Here is a 15491-nt window from a genome sequence, read left to right as displayed (position 1 = left end):
TCATTTTACCTCTGAAAAGTGATGGGTCCCGGGGACTCGCATGCTCAAAAATCTATGGGTCCCAACAGAGATCTGTGCGTCCCCAGAATTTGGTGTTATCGGGGTTGAAATTGTAAACCGGCAACAAATATATTAATAAATATATAACCCATATATTCATTCAGTTTTAATCATCACAGTTAATTGGTAATACGAAGCAGTTATCACTTCAGATTTTTTAGTTCACAAAAATATTGTACATTATACAAAATAATATTGCTGAAATATTAGTCTATATATTCATGCAGTTTTAATCACTTCAGATTTTTCAGTTCATATATTCTTCGTGGTTTGCTGTCCCGCCACAGGTGTAGTGCCTTCTCAGGGTCCAATTGCTGCAACTGAATTTCCATAGCTAATTTGTGGTTTTCAGTGTCGTTGTGCCGATCCAATGTGCTTTTTGAAAGTTCGTATCGCGAAATGATTTATGCAATCCAGTTTTTTGGTCACGCTGGGTGCACGCATCACAGAACATGTAGCCTCCATTATCATCCTCCTCATAGCGTAACCAGGAATATAATTGAGTCCATTTTGGCAGAAAAGTCCTTTTCTTGCTAGGAATATTCTTTTGTTTATTATCTTTTGTTGAATCGTTCGCTTCGAAACACGTTATTTCCTTGCCTTCGCGGTCTTCTGAAGAGTTTCTATGCCGCTTTTTCGTGCCGGAATTATTGCGGTTGTTACCACTTTCTGTATTATGTTTCGACTTATTACCGACACTGAAGAAATTACCAATTTTTTGTTGATTTGCACCTAATACCAACTGTTTTTTCGGGGGGGTTACTTCTCTTTCACTCGACAACCACCAAAACAATGACGTCATCTCGAACAACGTGATCTCGTTTGCCGAGATCAGCGCGAGACCAAAACAACAATGGCGGATCTGCCTGACGAAAAGTTTGGAGTGCGGTAAATCTTTGTTAAAAAAAAAAAAAAAAAAAGTAATCGGGTAATAATGAGAATTTGGTGTCAAAAAAGTTGCGTCCCAGGGACGCACGTTGATTTGACGCAATGCGTCCCCAGCAAAAGCAGTCAAACGAGAACACTGCTTGTATATGGATCATTATTTAGTCGCAAGGTTTCGCAACTAAGGCAAGCAGCCGCCGACTAGATTTTCCCCCGTAAACGTAGTCTGCAGTGTATGCTGGGATATACAGGTATATACCGGCGTTTCATTTCCAAACCAATGTGTCAATCATTATTTGAATCGGTCACTATTGGCTGAAGTTATTCTGAGGTAAAGGAAGCGGGTTCTTTTTAGCATTTACAGGCTCGCATAGGCTGAAGTTGGGCAAAACAAAGCCTGCAATTGGCCGAAAAAAATGAATAAGGTGTTAGGTTGCTCTACGGCATGAAGAAAACATTTCGCACTAGTCTGTATTTGTAAACAGGAATTATGGGGCGAAACAAACAGCTAGCAACAAGCAACATCCATTGATGCAGAGATTTTTCTCAACGGATTTTTTTCCTTTATTTGTCTGCATTATTGCGTGTTTTGTAAATATTTTACACGGTTGGATTGACTCACGGATGCAAAAAAAACATGGTTGCGCATTATTGTTAAACGTGACGACTCTGGTGAGCTACCCCGGCTTTATATTTTCCCAGTATCTTGTTTCAGACTGATCTTAATGTTTCTTTGATTAGTCTATTTTTAAATTTAATTGAAACTGTTTATTATCATATGCACGGTGAAAAATCACATTTCCCTGCACAATGAAATTCTTACTTTGCTGTCCACACAGTTGCCAGTCAAAAAGAAGATAGAAACTAAGAAATGGTTGGCATTTCTTGTATCCCAAAAATTTAACCTTCCTAATGATACGTGGAATGACGCATTTGAGTGATTGATGACATCGTACGTGTCTGGGACCCGTATTTGCTTCTTTTGGAGCCGTCGTAATGTTAAGGGATTGATAAGTAGGACTGAACTATCTGACTGTTTTGTTGACGTTCTCACTGTAGCGCCTTATAGTCCGGTGCGCCTTATATTCGTGAAAATACGCTAATGGTGGACCATTCAACATGCCTCATGTTTGACATGCCTGGGATTTAAGCTATTTTTCAATCTGTCCGTTCTTGACTTTCTGGTCCTGACACATTAATGATATTACAGCACTGGTACAAGACATATTAGATTCCTTTGGAAAAGAATATGCAGTATATTCTCTTAACGATACAACAATGTCAAGGCTCTTCGTACTCAAGCAAGCAATGTGTAGAAAGATGTTTATTATTTTAAATTACGCATGCACCTTTGATTTTGGAAAAAAAACAAAAACTTTAACATTCGGAAACCTGCAGTAAATGTCAAATGTATTTCTTTAATATTTCTTTTAATAAATTGGAAAAACACACATTTCCCTGTAAAATTGCACACAAATGTTCACACAAAATGTCTCCACTGGCCCAAAATGTATTTGTAATCTTTTAAATATGTTTTTAAAAAGAAATTCAATGTGAAGTAAAATAGGTTCTACAGTATTTTTTTCTTGTTTCTCTGGCATAATATTTAGATGTTATTTATTTTTAAAATGTAATTTATGAATTTGATTTTTTTTTTTTTTACATAAATCAAGAAAAGTCATCGCATATTCCAAAATGTTCTACCGTTTACTATTTGATGTTTGCTTTCATTTTACTATTGATTTATTTTACTAGGAAGATAAGAAAAAAAACGGGGAAAAAAAAACAATGTTTAATAGGAAATATTAATAAAAAAGGAATACGTTATAAAATATATATAAACAAATAAAAACATACTATTTTCCCAGGAAAAATAAAATAAACTACAATTAGAAAATTCCGGAAAAAAACTTTAAGTGAGAAAAATTAAGTGCTAGTGGAACAGGACACAAACACACTAAGAAAAAAAAAAGGATTTTTCTCTAAGAATATTCTTTTTTAAGACGATAAGTTTTCCATGGTTACGAAAGATTTTTGAGGCGGTGGAGAATTTTTTTGTGTGTGTTTGTGAGCTGTTTTACGAGGAAAGGTGTTTTTTTTATACTGTATGTATACAGTACATACTTTAAACCTACAGTTATAAGCAAAACTATAACCCTGCTTTTATTTCCCCGCCTCCCATTTGTCTGACGTGTCCAAGTGTTGTATAAATCAACTCTTTTGGAGTCCTTTTATGACTTTCCCAAAGTCCTTTTTATGAAGCTTTTAGTAGAAGATTTCTCACTCTTATCTCCTCACCAGCGCGCTCTTTGTGGTCGATTTGAAGAAGTTCCGCAAGATCGCAGCCGGCGACAGACTACGAGGACAGTACCAAGCGCTGAGCCAGGACCCCAACAGTCTCTCAAACCTTGACCAGGTAAAGACGATCAAGCTCGTGTATTTATTGCTAAAGGAGAAACGTCGCAACGAGTTGTAGGGTGCACTACGCTGCATATCACAACAATGATAATGCTTAGGGAAATTTATATAACCTCTAATGGAGTCCTTTGCTAATAACCCAGGGTTCATAGGGGTGCATGAAATCCTTGAAAATGCTTGAATTTTAATGTTGTGTTTTCAAGGATTGAAAAGTGCTAAAATACTGGGTGATCTTCTTGTAAATGCTTGAAATTGTTGCCATTTCTTTTCAAAAAGTCTGCTTAAATATGACACTGCTCACTGGTGGCTTCACTTTGCCATTACATTTCTCCTTCCCTTGTGATTAACTGCAGCTGGCATTAGTTTGTATGGCATTGACATATAAAGCGTCATTGTCGCCTACGGGGCAGCCCGGAAGAGCAGGTGCATGCTACGCCTAAACAGAGCACAATTAGATGTGTACAGATGCTCCCCTACTTACGAATATTTGCGTTACGAACAACGGTACATGCAAACATTTTTTTCGAGATGTCAAAAAATATCCAGACATTCCTGTAAGTTTGATTTTGTATTTTGTGCACCATTATCCAAGTAGAGGACAGTGCTGTAGTGCTTCTTTCCGCCGCATGGCGCTGTGAGAGGACACCCAGCATCGACCCCGGAGAAGAAATCCGGCTTCTACTTTCTAGTTTGTGTGTATACACACTGAACTATATCTCTTTGACGTTGACGTTTCTATTGTTTAATATCTCGTGCATCCATTCAATATGGTTGGTATAAATCTTAAAGAAGAGGCGAGTTGTTTCTTTTTAAATGAAAGTGGAATAAGAAAGCTTAATGCGGTTGAGAAAATGTTTGGATTGCTTTTTTTTTCGTCCACCTTTTACCACGGAGGAGGACGTCGCCTAATTCTTCCAAAAGTAAGTTAAACTTAACTCCTCTTATTTATTTATCTTTATAGTCAAGTCATGTTTATTTGTATAGCCTTTAATCACAAGGAATATCAAAGGGCTTCACAGACCACAGAATGTCAACGCCTAATGTGTGGCTTTATCATTCATCCTGCTTTGTAACGTTATAGAGCATAGTATTTTGTTAAACGTTTATTTTTCAGTTTCAAAACAATACAGGTTACATATACAAGCCTTAAACATACTTATATAAACCTTAAACATACATTCCATACAAAATAGAGCAATGGAGAAACTTACAAACAAATTCAACTTACGAACGATCGTCCAGAACCTCTCGTTCATAAGTAGGGCAGCGTCTGTATTGGTGCAAGGATTACGAATTAAGTATGGACATTTATTATGGGCCATGCAAAAAATTAGGGGTGTTTGTTTTCCAGTGGTAAATTTAATGGGAATAACTTCCTTCAACTGAAATTGTAAGCTACCTATTGCTGTCATTTTTACCCAACACCTTTATGGGTAGAGATTTGTCCACTAAATTCTAGACATTTTTATTTTTCTGTTCCAAAAATGTATCTGGGGGGGGTTTGGGCAATAATTTCTTTTGGCACCATAGCGCAACTGTTCTTTCATCATTGCACTGCTTGCAGGACCTCCCCAACAACATGATCCACCAGGTGGCCATCAAGTCTTTGCCTCAGGAGTGGCTTTGGTGCGAGACGTGGTGCGACGACGCCTCCAAAGTGGCTGCCAAAACCATCGACCTGGTCAGCAACAAGTCCAAATGACTGGGAATGCACCGACATGAAACTTTGGCCAAAACAAACAAAAATGTGAAAACGGAAAATGAAACACACAAAACAAATGTTCATACTTACTTTTCACTGACTTACGAAAAAATGTTACTTAACTCACCAGTGAACATTGCTTTCTTGTTTGACCCATAACAACATAGTTCTTTCATGAGTCATATTGGTAAACACTCTTCTGGTCATTTGGGAAGAAAAAAGTCAATGCCGAAAATTGAGTTCATCCCCACAAATCTCAACTGCCGTTAATTAGACCAAAAAAATGACAAATCAGCAACGGTTTACTGAATGCTAGTTAAAGTAAATTATCGGTGTTTGAAACAACGTCTGCCCGGACGCCCGGGGCGTGCATCTTTTACGTCGGGCATACAACTTAAAAAACGTCTCCTTGGTGGCCAAAAACTTTTTCAAGAAAAAAAAGAAATCTCTCTCTTTTTTTTTCAAATCAATCGTTTGCATTATTTGTACTTCGAAATCTTCGTTCGGTTTGGAAATCTCAGTTCGTTTGGCAATTTGCATACTCTGCAGCCAATCAGAAGCCTGCATTGAATAAATTCGTGCTTCTGGCCTTTCCCGAGTGTTATAAGGTCGTGCATTTGCATATCATTGTCCAAAGTAGACGCACAGAGAACACAAGAAAAATAGATAAGTGGTTAGGAATCAAGCCAAAACCTCAGCTTCAGAAGAAAGATTCAAAAGAAGCTAACAAAATGTATGACGCTACAAACTGTAGACGTACATTAAAATTATCGTGGAAAGAGGAATGCACATGGCTTGCAGCAGACGACGCAACGCAAACAACGCAAACATTGCATGAATAAAGATGAATAAATACAGGTACATACTGATGGGAGATGGAAAACAGCGATGTCATATCCATGCAATGAATGTTATAAGTAGATTTATCTCTCTCATCTCTCATTAGCCGTACCGCTTATCCTCATTAGGGTCGCGGGGGGGCTGGAGCCCATCCCAGCCATCTCAGCAATCATCGAGCAGTGGGCAGGGGACACCCTGAACTGGTTGCCAGCCAATCGCAGGGCACACAGGGACAGACAACTCATTCGCTCATTCGCACCTATGGACAATTTGGATCGGCCAATTCACCTGAAATGCATGTTTTTGGAACGTGGGAGGAAACCGGAGTGCCCGGAGGAAACCCACGCAAGCACGGGGAGAACATACAAACTCCGCACAGGAAGTCTGGAGCTGGATTTGAACCCACGACAGGTTCCCTTGACATGAACTGTGCCGCACAAGCGCCAACCACTGCGCCGCCGTGCTGCCCTAAGTAGATTTATAATAAACTTAATTTTAAAGTGTTGTTCTATATTATGATTATCATTCCTTAATATTTTGCAACGTTTTTTTTTGCGATTAGTCATCTTATTGCGCTTCAAGTTGTGAAAAATGGGGCAGGCAACATTATGGCTGGGCAGGCAACTTTTCAGAGTTGTCTGCCCTGGTGTTCTGTAACTTTTTGTCATGAGTTTCAGACACTGAAATTATGAAGGTTGTGGTTTTTTTTCTGATGTTTTTTTTTTTTTGTTCATTTGCGGCACAGTGCAACAATCCCAAAACCAAAGAGCCCAAGTTGACAGCGGCGGCAAGAATCGTGCCCGAGTGGGCCGAGTATGACACAGAGATCAAGCGGCTGCTCAAGGGAATCCACCAACAGGAAGAAGCCGACGATTCCCCAGGGACGTCAAAACAACACACTGGAGGTGCGCACAACAAGGGCTATTTTCTCTTTTTATAACTACGCAAAATCAGTTCAAAAAATAGAATATTATTCTTTAATAAATGCATCTTTTTCTAAAATATTTTCAGTTTAAAACACTTCTCCTAAAACAACCCCCCACCACCACCGCCCTAAAATAATTATTTTGATGAAAAAAAACTGTCTCTGACTGTTTTGTTGACGTTCTCCACACACCCTCAAAAAGAATAAAAAGAAGAAGAGAGCGACAGTGAAGCTATGTAAAATAATGACAGATCAAAACTCATGATTAAGAAAAAAATGTTTTTTTGTTGCAGAAAATATAAAAACTTAAAATAACAGCAGCAAAGAAGGCACGCGCGCGCGCACGCACACACGCACACACACATACGCGCGCGCGCAGCACGTTTTAATGTCTCCGCCTTGAATTCATGTTCATGTTTTGTCTCGTAATGACGTTTAACACTTGATGCACGAGGTACAACGCTCTCGGGGCATAAGGCACAACACAGCACGGTCATTTTTTTGCACAAAGCCCCAGTCATCTGTCCACGCTGGCTGGAAAGAACGCGATGTTTTCGCTCGAGGAGCCGTCATGATTCGTTCATTTATCACGCGCCGGTGTTTCTGTGGGTGTGTTAAAACACAGATCTGTCCTTTGCGAGGGGCAGACACGCACTCACACACGAAACAGAAAAGGAGGGGCTCGACCGTGAACACGGCGCGCAACTGAAAATGTCTAAATTTCAGGTAAAATGCGCATTTTTAAAGTATAATCATTACTTTGCCAGGTGCTCGCGTGCCACTGTTGGCACGCGTGTCATAGGTTGCCGACCCTTGATTTAAACATTGGAGGTATTTTAAATGTGAAAGTTCTGCTTGAAATTCATCCTTTCACAAAATGTCTTTTCTCAGAAATGTTCTTGAAAAACGAGTAACTTAGCAATGTTCAGCTGTTGTTTACTAAACAATGGTAAAAGCTAGAAACATACTTTTTTTCAATGAAAATGAGGGTTGGAGCTTTATTTTAATGTCTTATATAGCTACTAAACATTTTCGGTAGGCTTTCAAAAGGGAGTCAAAAATGGCTGGCACTGGCTATCCTAATTTGAGAGAAACGTCTGGCATTGAATGAGTTAATGTAGTACTAGATACTTTTATTCAAGTTGAAAAATATTCATAAAAACATGACTCTACTCTTGTTTTATAACAGATCACAAGCGCGATGAACTTTAGCCAAGAAGCTCAAGTGAAACCCCTTGAAGCCAAGCGGTTGCATGCCAGCTAGCCTGGCTTTGAATCCTGAAATATTTGTTGGCCGCGTGCGCCTCCAGCAGGTAGTTTGCATCAACTACAACCGACGTGTGGATGGACGTTGCTGGTGGCATACTTAAAAGAATGAAGGACAGCAGATTTGCGTTGGCATATGCACTAAAATCCTGTCTTAATATTTATTTTGTTTCTTTAAAAAAATGCTGGAACCACTTTTGTCCATATTTCATGGGGAATAAAACGCCCTTTGCACCCCCCACCAGGAAAAGGGGAGACTATTTCAGTTGTGAAATATGTGTTTTATCAATTGATTCTTTGTAGAGGATAAAGAATACATGCATTTGACTGCGATTTTTGTCTGGTCTACGTCCTTTAAGAATGACATCCCTGCCACACACAGTATTAGTATTATAATTGAAAGAATTTGTTAATGAGTCAGATTATAGATTGCATTGGATTACCAAACCTGTTTGTTTTTTTGTGGTATGTATAAATTGAATTGTAAAACCATTCATAAAATTCCATTTAAAATGTGTTTGTCTTCTTTTAGTGTATACTTCTTCCTTCAGTACCATTGACTTGTTATGTTTCAAGGGGGAAAAAACAACATTTTATACTATAACAAATGTTTTTTTGACCAGTTTTGGTTTTCAATTCATACAGTCAAACCAGATTATGGAAAAGAGCAAAACTGAAAGCAAACCAAGGTTAGAACATTCTGTGTAATTTTGGAATTGTTTTAACTCGCAAAGGGGGGGCAAAGTGGGAAAAATATTTATTTAAAGGAAAATTGTGCATTGTTTAGCACGTCTTAGTGGGGAAAAAACTTTAAAAAATTATGTTGATTTGAATTATGCAGTAGGTCGAGAAACTTGTATTTATTTTATATAACGTGCCATTTTGCTGCTACGGGTATTCCCAAAAATCTTATGAAAGGCTGGGCAATCAAACAAAATGGGGAAAAAACTGGAATGGTTTGGTCACAGTCTTCATAATTTGTCTTCTTCCTTGTGCTTTGCAGCACTCGTTTTTAGTTGCATGACACAAGACAGGATGTGTCGAATTCATGGCCTGCTAGATCATTTCATGGGACCCGCTAGACTGCTGAGAGAAGCACAAGACAAAAATGCGCATCAATGACCTGCAGTTTTAAATATGTCCACTCAAGGTCGCCAAAACCAGACGGCCCTCGGATAACACCCACTGTAGCTCGAATTGCCATTGTTAAATCAATCAGAGCAGATTTAGGAAACGCATCTGTAATATTTTGGTTATTTGAATGAAATGATGACACCAAACCGGACTTTTTGCCATCTTCCATTTTACTCGATAACTTCAAGACAACAAGTACGGCAGCCCGACAGGGACATCATGGTAAATCACTCATAAGCAGGGTTGGGTAGGGTTACTTTAACTTGATCACTTTCAATTACTTTTGGATTACTCCAATACCAAATATGCTAATAAAAGAAACTAAATATGAATGAAATTACTAAATTTTGTGCAGGCTTGGGGAGTAGCGGAATACATGAAACGGTAAAAATGATGTTGGCAAGCTGTTTGGATTTATTTTCATTTTGTTTCTGTCGCATTTTATGTTAGTTTTGCCGGAGATCAAAGAGATCAAAGCCAGGAGTGAAAGCTTACCACGTGTTGTGAGTCATCATTTTATTCATATTTAAGTCGAGTCATTTTTATTTGTATAGCCCTTAATCAACAGAGTCTCAAAGGGCTTCACAGGTAATTACACAGACTATTTTTTTCAGACTATTAATACACCATCCCCTAATCTGGAACCAACATGAGGGCAAGGAAAAACTCAACATGAGGAAAATGAAACCTTGGGAAGGGGCCGCACTTGTGGTATCCCCCTTCCAGGATTACCAGACAGCAAAGGATGTTGCAATCACAAATAATACAGAGATATTGTCCACAAAAAGTATAGGTTATTCATATGCTATGGTTATTCATATGCTATGGTGTAGAAGTGAGTTTTAAGCTTAGATGTAAACATTTCAAACTGAGGATCACAGGGGGAAGAGCATTCCACAGCACCAATGCCCGGATGGAGAACGCTCTCGAACCAGCGGAACACTTCTTGGCTCTTGGGATCACCAGAACACCGGCGCTCTCAGAACGAAGGCTTCGGATCGTAACATAGGGGGAAATCAGATCTGAAAGGTAAGAGGGAGCAAGTCCATGTATGATTTTGTATAATACTAAGAGAACCTTGAAATCACATCTTAGGCTAACAGGGAGCCAATGCAGGTTAGCCAAAATCGGCGTGATGTGATCGGACTTTTTTGTCCCAGTTAAAAGCCTCGCTGCGGCATTTTGTACCAGCTGAGGACTCTTGATTCTGGACTTCGGGAGACCGGAGAGTAGTGCATTACAGTAATCGAGACGGGAAGTAACAAACGCGTGAATTATAATCTCCGCATCCGACTGAGACAGTATAGGACGGATTTTAGCAATGTTGCTAAGATGGAAGAAAGCTGTTCTAGTAATTTTCTTCATGTGCGTTTGAAAGGACAGATCGGGGTCAAATATGACACCTAAATTTTTAACTGAGTCACTCTGTGTGATGTGACATTTGTCAATGTTCACAGCATTTTTTGAGAATAAGTCACGGCATTTAGATGGACCAATAACTAACATTTCGGTCTTTTCAGAGTTAAGACGCAAGAAGAAGCATCCACTCTTTTATCTCGGTGAGGCAGGCCTCCAAATTTCCACAATTTAGTGTGGCAGATTCCTCCAACGGAAGATATAGTTGAGTGTCATCTGTGTAGCAGTGGAAACTGATATTATACTGCGAATAATATCACCTAATGGAAGCATGTAAATGCTGAAAAGAAGGGGGCCAAGCACTGAACCCTGCGGAAGACCACAGGTAACACTAAAGAGCTCAGATGTCATTTTGCCATATTTAACACAGTGCGTCCTATCTGAGAGGTAGGATCTGAACCATGAGAGGACGGTTCCTGAGAGATCAATCCATTTTTCCAACCGTTCTAGCAAGATATTATGGTCCACTGTGTCAAAAGTAGTACTAAGGTCCAGCATTGGTTACCTTAATCAAAGCTGTCTCAGTAGAGTGGTTAGCCCTAAATCATGATTGCATTGATTCAAAAAGATTGTTCTCGGATATGAAATCATTCAGCTGCTGTGCCACTACTTTTCCAACTACTTCAGAATGAAACGCTAGGTTTGACACAGGTCTGTAATTACATAAGCTTTCTGGATTAAGGTTGGGTCGTTTCAGTGAAGGTTTGATAACAGGGGACTTAAAAGCCGCTCGGACTACACCTGAGGAGAGTGATATGTTCATAATATTTAGAACTGAAGGTCCAAGGACACCAAAAAGACCTTTAATAAGCGAACCTGGAAGCGGGTCGAACAGGCAAGTCGTCGATTTGGCCGTATTCACCACCTGTTTAAGATTATCGAGTGACAGTTCACTAAATCGGGACAAATTCCCTGGACAGCCACCATGTCGTGCATCTATAGATTTCAGCACTTTAGTATGTGTTTTATTGATACTGTCTTTAGCAATTTCTTCCTGTATGCATTGAATCTTCTTATTAAAGAAGACCATTAAGTCATGGGCTGAATGGGTGGAACTATCTGGGATAATCTGTTGCCTAGTAAGCGATGCTACAGTGTCGAAAAGCACTTTGGGATTGTTCTTTTGTGGCGCAATCACCTTCGAAAGGTATGCTGATTTTGCAGAGGCAAAGGCCGCTTTATACTTTAACAAGCTGTCACACCAGGTTTGATGGAAAACCTCAAGCTTGGTAGCGCGCCATTTTCTTTCAGATTCCTGCATTCTTGTTTAAGGGATCTAGTTTCATCGGTAAACCAAGGCGTGCGTCTTTTAGGTCGTGATTTAAACCGTATGGGCCCTACTGAATCCAGGACACTAGTCAGGGTAGCATTAAACTCATTCATGAGTGAGACGATAGAGCCTTTGTACGAAGGAAAGGACGCAACTGCTCCTGAAAGAAGATCGGAGAGCTCAGAAACTGTGCCAGTGCTTATATTGCGTCCGCTAAATCCTTCAGCTTTTTTAGTACTACTTTTAGATAGCACCTCGAATGTAACTAAATAATGATCCGAGATAACGGTAGTACACGGTAACACTGTCATGTTTGAGGTTAAAACTCCTCGAGTCAGAACCAAATCTAGCGTGTTTCCATCTTTATGAGTTGGCAAATCAACCAGTTGATTAAAACCAAATGCATCAATTTAGAGACCGAAACGCAACAGTAAGTGAACTGAGTGGGGAGTTCATATGAATGTTAGAATAGAAGAATAGAATTTACTCTTATTGTCATTCTTTGTAACAATGCACACAGAACGAAATGTCGATACACCAGACCCGTACAGTTAAACTGTAGCGAGCCGATGCAGCCGCAGCCAAACAGGGCGCAGCCATTTTAGTCATTAGGTGACCAAACCCCCCAATTCCAACCCTTAATGCCGAGCGCCAAGCAGGGAGGCAATGAGTACCAATGTTGTAAGTCTTAGGTATGACACGGCCGAGGCTTGAACCAGTGACCTCCCAGTCTCGGAGCGGGCGCCCTACCATCTAATTTTGTCTGCATAGGTTACTAGTTCAGAAAAGAAGTTCAGCGAATTCGTCCAAGAAAGCTGTGTATGGCCCTGTTGCGCGATAAATAGTTACTACATAAATTGACAATAGAGAGGACCGCATGACAAGAGCCTCAAACGCCTTGTAACTATTAGGGGTATGAGGAGTAAATTTGAGCGTTTTTTTTGGAAATTAGCGCGACACCGCCACCTTTTTTCAAAGGGCGTGCTATATGGCTGCTCACGTAATCTTGAGGAGAAGCCTCATTTAACGGTAAAAACTCATCCGATCTCAACCAAGTTTCACATAGACCAATCAAGTTAAGTTTGTAATCACGAATAATATTATCAACAAGTAAAGCTTTAGGAGCAAGCGATCTAATATTTGAAAGGCCAAATTTTAGCTTTGTTGAATCGTTTAACTTAGCTGAAGTCTTTGTAGAGATCGTCACAAGATGTCGCCATTCGGGTGCGTTGAGTTTCAGACGTCGGTTGACCGGCAAGTTTCTTTTGTCTTTCATTAGCATATTTGGTATTGGAGTAATCCAAAAGTAATTGAAAGTAATCCAGTTAAAGTAACGCTACCCAACCCTGCTCATAAGGCAATCTACTTACTACATTTCTCCCCTTTAGCCAAAAACACACACAATTATTTTTTCACTTTTATTTTCATTTTTTTTGTCAAAAACCTATGACAACAAATGGCCTGAAACATGCCATCACGCATTGTAAGAATACAACGTAACTAATTTAACATTTTCACTAACCAAGATTGTATTCTACAGCATTAACTGTCTTGGACAGCTGTCCAGAATGAGATTATGACCTGGTCATCACTGTTGTGGGAGGTGTTAAAACGCAGCAAGTGATCCACATGAACAGATACCTTGTGCTGTCCTACTTTCACAGTATATGTTAAAGGCAGGGTTGGGTAGGGTTACTTTAACTTGATTACTTTCAATTACTCTTGGATTACTCGAATACCAAATATGCTAATAAAAGACAAAAGAAACTAAATATGAATAAAATTATGACTCAACACGTGGTAAGCTTTCTCTCCTGGCTTTGATCTCTTTGATCTCCGGCAAAATTAACAACAAGTGCGACAGAAACAAAATGAAAATGAATCCAAACAGCTTGCCAAGATCATTTTTGCCGTTCCCTGTATTCCGTTACTCCCCAAGCCTGCACAAAATTTAGTAATTTTATTCATATTTAGTTTCTTTTGTTTTTTATTAGCATATTTGGTATTGGAGTAATCCAAAAGTAATTGAAAGTAATCAAGTTAAAGTAACCCTACCCAACCCTGGTTAAAGGGCCTTTGCGGTGCATGATGATACCTGAGGCCCATTGGTGCCTGGGATGGTCAACGTCCTGTACTTTCACCTCCCCATCACTGAAAAACCTGGCTGGCCTTGTGTGTCTGTCATTGGCCTTCCATTGTACGCCGCCGTGTTATTTTCGATTGTTCTCAGCTTAGGGATGCTGCTAGAAAAGTGAATTTCCCTTCGGGGATGAATAAAGTATCTATCTATCTATCTTTGCTGCAGTTGATGCACCACCACTCTGGATCCCTAAAGTAGCTGCGTCGTCTTCAGCATCGGAGTCCTCCTTGCATGGCAACCTCGATAGCGCATCTGCATTGGCATGGTCCCAGGATCTTCTAGACTTAATGGTGCATTTGAAGTGCTGCCAAAGGTGGAACACCAGATTTGGGGCTTAATATGGCCAGAAGGGGCTCGTGATCTGGTAACATATGGAATTGTTTTCCATACAAGTGTTTGTGAAATTTATTTTTTCCATAAATTATGCTTAAGACCTCTTTTGTGATGTGCACATTGTTTGCTCACTAAGTGCGAGGGTTCTTAAGGCAAATTTGATTGGCTGTTCTTCCGCTAAATGTAGGACATTAGAGATGGCAAACCCATCTGGAGAAGCGTCACACGCCAGCCTCAGCTTTTTGCCAGGATCGTGGTGCGCAAGGATCGTATTGCGCAAGGCTCCTGCCTTGCAGTAAGCACAGTGTGCATGCTTGGAACCCATCTTCACATTGTGTGGAGCATGCCCACGTTTGAGTCAGCCTGCAGAAGTTACTGGATGGGATGCAACCTTATTAACAGGTTTTTGAGAAAGTTGCCATAATATTTCAGGAGACCCAAAAGCGATCTCGAATCTGAGACATTTTTTGGTGATGGTCCACTTATGGGCTCCACCATGCTGTATCCTGGGAGCTTGCCTTGGGCATCGATTCTGAAACCCACGCACTTCAAAGAGGAGCACATATTTAGACTGTTTCAGTCTCACACCACAGTCCTCCAGTTGGCTCATCACTTGATTCAGTACAGCTATATGTTCCTCGTTAGTGGGAGCCGTCACCAAAATTAAATCCAGGAAACGGACCACAATGGTATTCTGTGGAGGATCGCAGGATTGTTTGAAGCTCTAAGCCAGACGGTGATATTTGTAGAGCCCCTTGTGGGTGTTGACGACCAGATACTGTTCTGACTCTGTGTCTAATGGTAAGCAAATTGTTGGTAAGCAAATCACAGGTGGAGCTGACTGAAAACCTAACCGCCCAGCCAGGGTGGCAAAGAGGTCCCGGGCATTTGGCAATGGGTAATTTTCCTTTTGAATACATTGATTTACCGTGACCTTATAGTCCCAACTTATTGTCACAGTCAATTTTTATTTGGGGACAATCATAATGGGGGCAGTCCAGTGTTAGGAATTAAACTATTAAAATGTGTCGTTTACCAAATTGTTCGATTAGTTATCTGACTCCATTAACCAAACATAACCTTCATTCACCTAACAACGCTT

At 40.0% G+C, this 15491-nt stretch overlaps 1 protein-coding gene across 3 annotated transcripts in view; it reads left to right on the top strand.

Moving 5' to 3' along the window:
* The window catches only part of uggt2 (UDP-glucose glycoprotein glucosyltransferase 2), an 84683-nt gene extending 76061 nt beyond the window's left edge, over window positions 1–8622 (top strand). For all 3 annotated transcript variants that reach the window (XM_088352174.1, XM_088352173.1, XM_088352175.1), the window contains 4 exons: window positions 3247–3361; window positions 4928–5044; window positions 6651–6810; window positions 8020–8622. In XM_088352174.1, the coding sequence (XP_088208300.1) occupies window positions 3247–3361; window positions 4928–5044; window positions 6651–6810; window positions 8020–8042 (415 nt within the window). In that variant the 3' untranslated portion in view covers window positions 8043–8622. The remainder of the gene's footprint in view (window positions 1–3246; window positions 3362–4927; window positions 5045–6650; window positions 6811–8019) is intronic.
* Window positions 8623–15491: the final 6869 nt, after the last annotated feature.

The sequence above is a fragment of the Urocampus carinirostris genome, chromosome 14, assembly GCF_059441175.1.
Source record: "Urocampus carinirostris isolate Australia breed hairy pipefish chromosome 14, RoL_Ucar_1.0, whole genome shotgun sequence".
In the NCBI taxonomy this organism is placed as follows: Eukaryota; Metazoa; Chordata; class Actinopteri; order Syngnathiformes; family Syngnathidae; genus Urocampus; species Urocampus carinirostris.
The sequence above is the reverse complement of the archived record's forward strand: the minus strand, read 5'-3'. Positions and strand labels throughout refer to the sequence as shown.